The sequence below is a fragment of the Eubalaena glacialis genome, chromosome 11, assembly GCF_028564815.1.
Source record: "Eubalaena glacialis isolate mEubGla1 chromosome 11, mEubGla1.1.hap2.+ XY, whole genome shotgun sequence".
NCBI lineage: Eukaryota > Metazoa > Chordata > Mammalia > Artiodactyla > Balaenidae > Eubalaena > Eubalaena glacialis.
The window spans coordinates 62545429-62556850 of NC_083726.1; the positions used below are offsets into that span (position 1 = coordinate 62545429).

General features: G+C 52.3%; 1 protein-coding gene across 2 annotated transcripts; it reads right to left on the minus strand.

Annotated features, from left to right (window-relative positions):
• Positions 1-263: 263 nt before the first annotated feature.
• On the minus strand, positions 264-10980 carry SOAT2 (sterol O-acyltransferase 2). 2 transcript variants are annotated; one of them, XM_061204901.1, is made up of 15 exons: positions 10608-10980; positions 10099-10154; positions 9453-9465; positions 9042-9120; positions 8586-8693; positions 5895-6171; positions 5415-5484; positions 4897-4981; positions 4347-4392; positions 4006-4135; positions 3478-3575; positions 2273-2371; positions 1611-1746; positions 925-1070; positions 264-716 (listed from the first exon to the last, which is right to left on the minus strand). In XM_061204901.1, exons 1-15 carry the CDS (start codon positions 10714-10716, stop codon positions 666-668), a joined length of 1503 nt encoding a protein of 500 aa, XP_061060884.1. In that variant the 5' UTR covers positions 10717-10980; the 3' UTR covers positions 264-665. The 2 variants fall into 2 exon arrangements, with proteins under 2 accessions (XP_061060884.1, XP_061060882.1); XM_061204899.1 differs by having other exon boundaries at positions 9042-9101; positions 9453-9589.
• Positions 10981-11422: the final 442 nt, after the last annotated feature.

An 11422-nucleotide genomic window follows, 5' to 3' on the forward strand; every position in this document is an offset into this window, starting at 1 on the left:
GTTTGGGGTTAGTAGATGAAACTATTACATATAGAATGGATAAACAACAGGGTCCTACTGTATAGCACAGGGAACTATATTCAGTGTCCTGGGATAAACCATAATGGAAAAGAATATAAAAAAGAATGCATATAAATGTATAACGGAATCACTTTGCTGTACAGCAGAAATTAACACAACACTGTAAATCAACTATACTTCAATTAATAATTTTTTTTAAGTGGGTCTTCAACAAATGATGAATGAATGAATAAACGAATGAATAAAAAGCGATACAAAGAGTTTATTATTGTATTGGAAAGAGCACAAAGAAGGAAACAAACACCTCTCAGACCTTGATGGTCCGAGTTGCTTTAAGTCACCCCACCTTCACCAAATCTGTAAGGCCCTTCGTGTCTCCCCCAGTCTGAACAGCCATGGAGTGAGAGGGGGCCCTTTGCCCAACCCACCGGGCTGGGGGCTCAAGAGCCACCACCATTCTGAGTCTGTGCTCACCTGCCCACAGGTCCACAGATCTCAGTCCTTGGAGTTCTCTGGTGGGGTCAGGCATGGCAGGCCCCCTTGACTCAGAGCTAGGTCTGGGAATTCAGAGAGGAGCCCTGGTCCCAGGCTTTGCAGGCAGAGAACTTGGTGGTGTCATCTGGGCAGTGAGCGTGCCCTGACCTCTAGGTATGGCAGGACCAAGATCGAGGTGTCACCAGCCCCCAGAAGGTTGTCTGTGCCAGAGAAAGGTGAGTTGTGAATAAGGTCCCTCCCAGTGCCCACCCTGTGCATCTAAGACACGGGAGCCCGTCCCTCACCCGCAAACCGGGCCCTGGCCCCTGACCGTGGCTGTGGAATTGGGCAACAATAGGGGGCTGGCTCTTGGGAAGGGGAGGCAGGTCCTCCTGGGTGGGGAGCTGAGCGAGGGTCATGGTTCCTTACCTGGGGCAGGGGGCAGTGGCGCCGTGCATACCACTCCTGGCAGTACAGGCTGACCTGGATGCCCTGGCCCAGAAAGAGCATGGTCCACATGAGCACGTTCCACGCTGGGCCCGTGCGCCGGTCATGCATCATGAAGTTCAGTGGCCCTGATGCAGGAAGAAATGTTGTCACCTCAGCTCCAGATACCTGTATCTAATCTTCCTGGCTGCCTTCCTATCTCAGGGCACGGGGAAGAGTTGGAACAGGAAGGCACCATTGAGGAAGATCTTGAACCCAGCTCCAGAAGCTCACGGAGGTCTCAAGTGGCTCATGTAAAACCAGGATTCCTCAGTCTACACTTCAATATCCTGGATCTCTTACTAAACCTCCCAACCTCACACCAGTTTTCTCCCCTTTGTCTTCCTGTATGTGTGCCCTGCTCAGATGCTCCTCTCCAGCCAGAAGTCTTTTCCCACATCCCCCAGGATACCCCTTTGCTGCCTCCCTCCCTGCTCCCAAGTCCGTCCCCCACCCCCCACCAACTCTCACACACAACTCTCATGCCTTCCCGCAGAAGGCACACACATTTCCCCCTCTGTCTTGGGTACATGGCCTCTCTCATCAGTCTGGAATCTCCAGGAGTGGGACTCCAGGTCTCTTCCCTCTGGATGTCTCCCTCTCCAGGGGCATAAAGAGGCCAAGCTCACCTCCAATGACAAGGAAGAGCAACAGCATGACAGGGTAGAAGAATCCCAGGACGAAGCAGAAGATGTACTCGTGGACCACTGCAGAGACCAGGAACACGCCCAGCATGGCTGCCCCTCGGGCCCGGCCACCAAGGAGCTGGCAGGAGCCGGGGGGAGGAGGGTGGAGTGAGTCTCCCTAAGCCCCCTCCACAAAGAGCCCCCTCCTTAAGGAAGCCAGAGGTTGTGTAGTACAGTGGAAAGAATATGGGATTTGCGATCAGAAGGGCTGACATGTCCTGTTTAAGAGCACTTTATTAGTCCATTGGGCCTTAGATGCAACTTTCAAAAGGGGATATAATAATACTTACTTCTCAGGGTTACAGGGCAGATTATGTAGTACGTGAAAATTCTTGGTAACTGAAAATTGCTATATGCATGTTCCTTAGAAGGCTAAGGAGGGGAGAAATGCCCTGTGGAGGAGGTGTAGTTGAGGACAAGGAAGGAAGGAAGTTAGATCATAAGAAGGACTTTCTGCCCATTGGGTTGGGTAGAATGGGGACAGGTGAAAGTCAAAGGGGCCCCTAGGTCTGGAAAAGAGGAATGGTGCAGAGAAAGGGAAGGAGAGGATATCCCAGAGAGGTTCCATGAACTTTGGGAGCTGACGGAGTGTGCAGAGCCCATACCCACAGCCCATCCTGATATACGTAGCTGTACAGCCAGTCATGGACCACCACGTTCCAAGTGCGGTAGTAGTTGGAGAAGGACGTCGAGTTCCACCAGTCCTGGGGGGGGGTTCAGGGGGGGAGAGGAGGTGAGCATCAGGGCCCTGTCTCTGCCCAGGCCCCAGCTTCTCTCCCTTGCTTCCTGCCCCCTGTCCCAGTGTTCTCCACAAGGCCTGGCTCCCAGCAGGAGAGAGACAGCAAGCATCCTCCCAACTCCCTCTTCAGAATCTGGGGTCCTTGCCCTCCCTCCTACTCTCCCTTTCAGGAGAAGAAGATTCCAAATTAGCATCCCCACAAGAGCAGTTAGCCCTGGCTGGTCAGGGGGTAGAGGGGTGACAATACAACCATACCCAGAGGAGCACATTTCTCACTGTGGAAGATTGACAGCACAGCTGATGTTGAAATCGTGCCCCACAGGGTTAAGAGAAACTGGTGACTAATGGAAATTCCTGAGCTCGTCTTACAGAACAGCAGGTAAGGGAACAGCTTGTTAAAAAACCCTTCTGCTTGTAACCTGCCTTCACTGACTAAGCCTTAAATTTTTTTTTTTTTTTTTGACTCCTTAACTGCCCCATATAGATAACACCTCTGATGTATGGGTCACTATAGTAACAGGGGGCATAAGTTTTCCAGGAACTTGGAGTTGGCTCTTGTCTAGTTCAAGCGGGCTAAGACTGGTTGGGACCACTGACCCTAAAACTGGGCTTGCACAGGTGTCGGATGAATGACCTTTTGACATCAGAGGGCCAAAAACTCCACCCTCAGATCATGCTAAATGCCTCCATTTTTTAACATGCATCCCATGAAGAAGCATGTAACTCAGATACACCTGTGCAGAACACCGATTACCTCACCTTTTCTCTACCTCCAATCACTTTTCCCCATACCTAAGATCATCTTGCTTCTTTATCCCATAAATATCTCAAGCCCCTGGCCTTTGGGGAGGCGAATATGAGATTGTTCTCCCTTCTCCTCACTTGGCTGCCTTGTGAATAAACCCTCTCTCTGCTGTAAATCTTGGCGTCTCAGTGTTTGGCTTACTGCGAATTGGTCAAATGAACCTGGTTCGGTAACAAGGTGACAGCCAACATAGCCACCATCCTCCCCACATCCTTCCCTAGCCCTCCCTGCATCCAGCTCCCAAGTAGCCCAGGTCCAGGCCCCACCCGATAGAACATTCTGTCTCCAAATCGTAGCATCTCTGCGAAGGCGTTGAGCCAGCAGTGAAGGAAGGCAAAGAAGATGAGCAGCAGCATGAAAATGCCTGGTAAGTGGAGACAAGGGGCTGCAAGTCAGCCTGGCCCCCCTGATCCCCCAAGAAGCTCCAGGGGTCCCCCCAGGAAGCCCTCACCCAGCAACCAGGGCCCCAACCCCTACCAATCATTTGTTAATCATTCACTAATTCATGCACTCATTCATTCATTCCATTTGCTCATGAAGCCCATGCCACATGTTGGGGATACAGAGATGAATGTCAAAACCTCTGCCCGTTGGGAGTTCATAGAGTGGTTGAAAGGTAGGGAGTAGGTGGCAATCTGAAGTGAGACCCTGACGATGAGCAACCATAGGCGGGGGCAGATAAGAGAGAGTCAGAGGGAAAAGGTGTTGAAACTAAGAGTGAGCGGAGGGAGGGGTTCCCTGCTAAGCCTTCCCCAGGGTGCAGCCTTCTGCAGCCCTGCCTCTGGTGGGCATACCTGGCAAGGTGGCGTGCATGATGGAGAGCACCAGGGCACGGGTGCTGAAGGGCTCCCTGCTCATGTTGGCAAAGACAGGAACACAGAGGCGGCCCAGGATGAAACAGGCATAGAGCACGCAGCCCAGGGCCTGGGGAGGGGGTGGAGGACGCATAACTTAGAAAGGAATCACTGGTCGCTGCCCCTCCTTCTGGAATCAGACTCTGGCCCAGCAACTGCCTCCTCTTTCCTTAGCGCCACCCTCTGACCTCTTCCCCAGGCCTCCCTTACTTCACTCCCAGAAATGTCCCCTCAGCCACCATGAGTCACGGGTAGTCCACCCTTTGACCCCGTCTTCTGACCTGGGCAAAGTTCTTGGCCACATAATTCCACCTGACGTTGGGTGTCCTGCAGCAGCAATGGGGATAATATGTTTCTCATCCTTTTATCTTGTTCCTGCCTGGGCCGGGGCCCAGCACCTGGGGCCTCTCTCCGCAGCTCCCTCAGTTGCTCAGGCCTGGGAGGATTATCTGGGGAGGTGGGGGCCTAGAACACTTTGGACCTTCTATAACAGAGACGACAAGTGGATTTTTAGCTTGAGTGTCCACTAAGGTGACCAACCATCTGGAGTTTGCTCCAGACTGAGAGGTTTCCCAGGATGTAAGAATTTCAGTGTTAAAACTGGGGCAGTCCTGGGCGAACCAGGACAGTTAGTCAGCCTTGTGTCACCATGAGCTGGGGCAAGGAGAAGGGGTAATATACCTGCTCCTTACTTCCCATTTTTATTATGGGGTGCTGCCTGAGAAAGTGGCCAGTGTCTGGGACGAGGCTAAAGACCTCAGGGAGAGGAGAGTAGAAGGGCTAGATCCCTGACGGGCCTGGGCATTTGGGGAAGGGCGTGCAGGGTCTTACCTGGGGTAAGTCTCCCTGTAGATGAGTGTGGGGCAGAAGAGGAAATAGAGGTAGCTGGAGAAACTGGGGGCCCGGATCCCCTCACCTGGGGAGGAGTAAGAGGGGTCCATCAGTGAAGACGGAAGGGAGAGAGGACACAGCTGGGTGGGATGCTGGGAATGGCACCCCCATTTTCTGGCACAGGACCTGCTGTGGCCAGAGCTTCATTTGGCACCCACAAGTTGCACCACCCACTTCTCTCTCCTTCTGTTTTGACTACCTAATGGAAGGCTCTCATGCCCTGGGTCTTAATAAGAATGAGCCAGAAGTCCTGGGCAGCAGAGGAGGGGTCTCAGAGGTGGGACCTAAGAGAATGCCTAATGACTAAGGCCCACAGAGCCCACCTGGGGGCCGGAGCTGTGACCCGTGGGCAAGATGGCCTTAGGAGGTTGGAGCTTTTACGAGGATCCTGCAGCTAGTGGCTTCATGCAACTAGCCAAGAGGACTGAGTTCACAGCAGCGCCTGCTGAAGGCCTCACCTCCTCTGGCCCGAAGTGTCCCAGGCACAATCTCTCTCAGGAAGGAGTAGCTTTTCATCAGGAGCCTGACCTGAGATGGAATGGAAAAGAGGTTAAGGTGCTGTGGGACTTTGAACAGATCACTTAACCTCTCTGTGTCTCTTTTACGGGAGAGGGGCAGGCAGATTGTAAACTTTGTACGGTCAAAGCCCATACTTTATCTTTTTGTTGGACTGTCTTATAGCCTAACACAGACGGCTGCTGGGATGAATCGAGGGTAAAGGGGTACCGGAAAGGGCAGAGTCTCCAGCTGGCCAACCCAATCGATTATATTTGCGTAGCAGTGTCCGGTTCGTTTACATTTCCTTGGAGCCTGCTGTTTGTCTCAAATCCCTCGCAAAGGACTCCGCCCCTGGTAACTAGCTCCGCCCCCACCAATACAGTATCCAATGCCCTCCTTCCCAGGGGCCCCGCCCACCATTGGTCCCGCCCATCACCTACCTGCTCAAAGACTAGGACACAGCGGGAGGCTGGCGGGAGCTGATACTCCACTGCTACATGGACCGGAAGGATGCTGAGCACTGCTGTGTGGCCGGCCAGCAGCATGAAGCCCAGGCCCACCCCCAGCGTCCAGACCGCTCTGGACTGGGGCCTCGCCCACAGCCGCAGGGCCTGGTAGGGCACCAGCAGAGTGGACAGGAACATGGGGACCCACGTTACCAGCGCCAAGGGCAGCTGTCCGAAGCTGAAGATCAGTAGGTCAAACTCCAGCATCAGCCTGGGAGTGGGGAAGGAGAGACAAAGTAGACAAGTGTGAGGCCCATCCTTGTCCCCTTCCTCTGCAGTCAGAGCTCTTGGAAGATAAACTGAGGCATCTTGCCAAGGTTGTGAGCTCCCCATCTCTGAAAGTGTTCAAGATGGCACCTCTGTTGCCCAGGACTTCTAGCAACAGGGCATTGCCCGAGGAGACTCAATCATGGGATGGCTTTGCTTCCAAATAACCTTTAGAGCCCTCTGTGGCACTGCAGAAGGGTTCAGTACATCCCGTGCCACCGGTGTTAGGGTATGAGGTGCCTAGAGTTTAACTTTGATTTTTGTTAGTTTTGTACTTTTGGGGTGTCTGGAGCTGTAGACTTGAATTAATAGAAAGCAGGTTGTTGAGTGTTTTGTTTGCTTAGGTTAAGAGTATACGGTCTGGGGACTTCTCTGGTGGTACAGTGCTTAAGAATCTGCCTGCCAATGCAGGGGACATGGGTTCGATTCCTGGTCTGGGAGGATCCCACATGCCGCGAAGCAACTAAGCCTGTGCGCCACAACGACTGAGCCTGCGGTCTGGAGCCCGCGAGCCACAACTACAGAAGCCCGCGTGCCTAGAACCCATGCTCCACAGCAAGAGAAGCCACCGCAATAAGTACACGCACCGCAACGAAGAGTAGTCTCCGCTTGCCTCAACTAGAGAAAGCCCGCACACAGCAACGAAGACCCAACGCAGCCAAAAATAAGTAAATAAAATAAATAAATTTATTAAAAAAAAAAAAAGTATACGGTTTGGGACTTCCCTGGTGGTCCAGTGGTTACGAATCCACCTACCAATGCAGGGGATGTGGGTTTGATCCCTGGTCAGGGAACTAAGATCCCACGTGCTGCAGGGCAACTAGAGAGCCCGTGTGCCGCAACTAAGATCAAATGCAGCCAAATAAATTAATTAATTAAAAAATAAAACAAATAAATAAATTAATAATTTATTATAATAATTATAATTTATTATTAATTTATTAATAATTTATTATTAGCTAAATAAATTAATTAATAAAAAAAAAGAGTATACGGTTTGGGGACTTCCCTGGTGGTCCAGTGGCTAAGATTCCAAGCTCCTAATGCAGGGGGCCCGGGTTTGATCCCTGGTCAGGGAACTAGATCCCACATGCCACAACTAAAAATCCTGCATGCCACAACAAAGACCCGGCGCAGCCAAATATATAAATAAATAAATATTAAAAAAAAAAAAAAAGAGTATATGGTTTGGGGAATTCCCTGGAGGTCCAGTGGTTAGGACTCAGCGCTTTCACTGCCGTGGCCCGGGTTCGATCCCTAGGGTCAGGGAACTAAGATCCTACAAGCCTCGCTGTGCAGCCAAAAAAGAGTGTATGGTTTGTAATGGTGAAAAATTAGAAAATTAGAAGCGACCCAAACGTCCATTAGTAAAGAACTAAATGAACAAAAGCTGGCACTTCCAGACTCTGCAGTCATTAAAATCAATGGACCAACATGGAAAGATCTCTAATATGGGTCATTAGGGAGTGAAAAGGAAACAATAAGTACAGTATCTTATTAATGTAAACCCCCATAAAATACATTCCCTTGGTTCTTATATACATCTGGAAGTGGATGCATCGAAATGCTCTGGAGGGAAGCTCTCAAAACCATTAAAAATGTTACCCTTGGGGAACGGTCTGGGATGGAGGTGGGTGATGGAGAAGGAGCCATCTTACATATATTTGAAACTTTTCCTGAGATTTGATCCTTAATTATAAGGATGAACAACAAGTTTGCCAAAAGGAAGTGCTGTTGCTGAACCTGCAGATCCTTGGTCCTCTTCCTTTTACTGCTTCCTAAGCCATATGTAGGGTGAGATGGGGTCATGCAAGTCCAGACCCCCAGGGGTCTACAGCTCCCTGAGGCTCATCCCCAGAGTGGGGAGCTGCTTTTTGGGGGAAGCGATCCACCAAAGCACTTGTGTGCACAAGATCTTGTCTTCCCCACAAGATTGGGAGTGCCTCACAGAGAGGGCTGGGGTGCCCCCCAGGGCTGGTACTTAGGAGGGGCTCACTGGAGGTTACTTGAACTGAACACCACTGCCTTGGAAAGGACTGTGTGAGAGCAGTGGGGTGGGAACCGTGCTTGTGCGTGCACATACATGTCTGTCTGCCTCAGGACAAGGGTCCAATTGAGAAGGATTTGAGTGGGGGAGTAGTGTTCCCAGAGGGCTAACTCTGAGAAAACAGACCAAAGGCCATCCAAGGCTGTGCTAAGAGGACTTTTTGGGTGGGAAGGTGGTTGGAAAGCAATGTTGATGTGTGTCTAATAATCAAACGGGCCCGTGCTCTCTCAGGCCGGTGGCAAGTGGAACACTGGGAACCCAGGTGGTCTGATCTTACCTGTGGGCCTATCCCGAGCGGGAGGGGTGCCTACCTGCCCTCATCAATGAAGTCGATGGCCAGGGTGCTGATGATGAAGACACACAGGCCGGCGACAAACATGTGGTAGATGGTGCGGAAATGCTGCACCTCCATCAGCTCGCTGGAAGGACAGGGGCCCGAATGTCAGTGGGAGAGTTCTCAAGGTCATGCAGACTAGCTCAGGCACTGTACACAAGTGGGGATGGGACCTAGTGATTGGGAACTTGCAGCTACGGGCTGCAATATGGCTAGGACTTCTGTCCAAAGCTCTTTCCAGCCCGGACAATTCTCATCCTGGTGGCCTTTCTTCCACAATCACACCCAAGGCAAATAGAGAAACAGAACCTTAGAAACCTTCTCCAAGTCCTCCCCCAAACCACCTGGAGCCTGAGGATGACAAATGAGGTGCCCTGGACCCCCAGACAAAGCTTTTTCTTTTCTTCTCATCCCGTCCTCACCCTTGACTTACTCAAGCAGGGACTTGCGGTTGATGAAAACTTTCCGTTTCCCCAGGGATGGCTCCCGGGTCCTGAATTGAGACAGTTGTTCTGGGCCAGGACCCAAAGGAAGAAGGCAGTAGGCAGAGGGTAGGGCCTTGCGGGACGTCAATATTTGGGAGCCGAGGGCAGTAGTAGGGGAAGGTCAGGGTTAGGGCCAGCGGGCAGGACCAGGTGGAAGGTCAGGGAGGGCCAGGTCAGAGCAAAGCCCAGCAGTGGAGGTCAGGAAGGCAGAGGCGATAAGGGGAGAAGAGGGAAGACTGAAGTTGGAGTTACATCAGTGCTGGCAAAAGGCACATGGGATAGCATCTGTGGCTCATAATCCTTACGATGCAGGAGGCTGCGCAGCTACTCCCCAGCCCCCTGGCTTCTCAGACTCTTACTTGCGCAAGGAATCTGGAGGGATGGAGGGCACTGGTCTGTCTTGTGGCGGGTAGGCTTGAATAGCCTCGCACATGGCCTGATCCAGCAGCTCCGTCAGCTGGCCTTGTGCTTGTTCCAGCAACTGCGTCTTCACAGCCTACAGGACAAAGCAGGGCAGGGCCCCCGGTCCCTCCATCCAGTCAGCCATCCTCCCACTCACCAAACATTTACTGAGCCTCCCTCCATGCCAGGCACATTGCTAAGTGCTAGGGATGGAAAGATGAACAAGCATGGCTCCTGCCCAGAGGTTTCCATCCCCAGTTTAACTCCCTCTGGTTTCCCAGGGCAGCAGTGAGGATCCAGGAAAGATACTTTCAGACTCCGGGTCTGAACCTCAACCACCTTGTCATCTCTGATCCTACTCTCTTCTCCCTGACCCCAGCCTTCCCTCTCCTGACCTCTAGCCCCACTAACAGAAGACTGTTCACTGGCTGACTTTTGGCCCCTGTCCTGATGACCTGTGTTTCAAACCCCTCTATCTTAACTCGTAGCTCTGACCTGAGGGGTCTGAACCCAAGAACAAATTGTCTTTATCATCAAGCCAGTCCTCACCCCTCCCTCCCTCTACTCCAGGACCTGTCCATTTTGACCTCTGACCTCCCTCACCTGCATATGTCGGGTCCATTGTAGCAAATCTGGGCCTCTATGTGTCTCATTGTTTCCTAGGATAAGGGGTCAAAGGGGAGGAGTTGGGGTTCTGCTGCCTAGTGCAGACCCAGAGGCATCCTCTGACCAGGAAGTGCTTTCTGTGTGCTCAGCAGCCTCCCCACCCCCAACCAGTCAATATCTAGTATCATGGGGGGGGGCGGGGAGCAATCAGAAGGGGAAGTTATTTTTGCAGGGGGTGAGGAGGTCACTGGCAAGCGGGGAGCCTGATGACATTCCTGGAAACAGGGTACCCAGGGAACAGGAAGCTACTCTAATCACCATCTGGGGTAAAAGAGTCAGAAAGATAAGGCAAGGTACTGAATAGCTCTTTTCTCCTCCCTTCCCCAGCTGGGTAGTTAGGGGGCAGAGGCTGGGATCTGCCTTCACTGGCCTCCCAGGACAGCAGGAAGGATTGAAGGTAGACAGCAGAACCCCCTCTCGACAGTGCACCCCACCTCCAGCCCCACCTGGGCATTCTGCATTCCCAAAGTGGGGCTCCCCTTCTCTGGAGGGCCGGTCCTCCTGCTCTCCTCCTAGCCCTTCTCTCCTCCGCAGTTGGGCCGCCCTTGGCTCCATGATGTGTGTCTTGACTGGGCAGCGGCAGCTGGTAAGTGTTCCCTCCCTTCCTTCAGGCTTGCCTGGCAGAGCTCTTATCTCACTCAGCTCCTCTGACAGCTCCAAAGACTAAAGTCCTTTCAGGAGGAGGGGTTATAGGTTATCCGATCCATGATCCCCTTCCGGAAGGCAGTACCATCTCAGCTACAGGCTCTGCTCTACTGGCTGTCACAGGGATGGACACAACCCTTGAACAAATAGCCCAACCACCACCCAGATGCCCAGCTCCCTCCCACAGGAATGGGAGCTCTGCATCCATACATGTCACGGGGAGGGGGACTTTGCCCCTCTGAGGCTTATCACCTGGTATGGCTGCTTCCCAATCTCTTTCTCAGTAGGCTGAAGGTCGGGAAGGAGTCAGAAACATCTTCAGGTATCAGGGCACTCAGCTCCCGTACACCATGATAAGGTGCGTGAAAGAACCTTGTCAACAAAGCTTTCTGTGCATGTGATTACTATTCTGTGAGGTTGGTACCTGTGACGACTGCGGTACTGTGGCCCCTCCAGTAGAAGGCTACGTGCTGGGGGCCTTGAACACCACCTCTTCCCTACACCTGCTTGGGTTAGCAGGTAGGCAGAAAGGAGGCAAAACAAACACTTAATCAGCACCTGAGGAATGCCAGGCATTGTCACGTATGGAAGAACCAGATTTAAATCCTCCCTCAAT

Coding starts and splice junctions, on each gene's coding strand:
- SOAT2 (XM_061204899.1), bottom strand. CDS start 10,716: ATGGAGCCAAGGGCGGCCCAACTGCGGAGGAGAGAAGGGCTAGGAGGA. Junction 4,393..4,896: donor TACAGGGAGACTTACCCCAG/GTAAGACCCTGC, acceptor TTGCTGCTGCAG/GACACCCAACGTCAGGTGGA. Junction 1,071..1,610: donor GCTCTTCCTTGTCATTGGAG/GTGAGCTTGGCC, acceptor TTCCTGCATCAG/GGCCACTGAACTTCATGATG.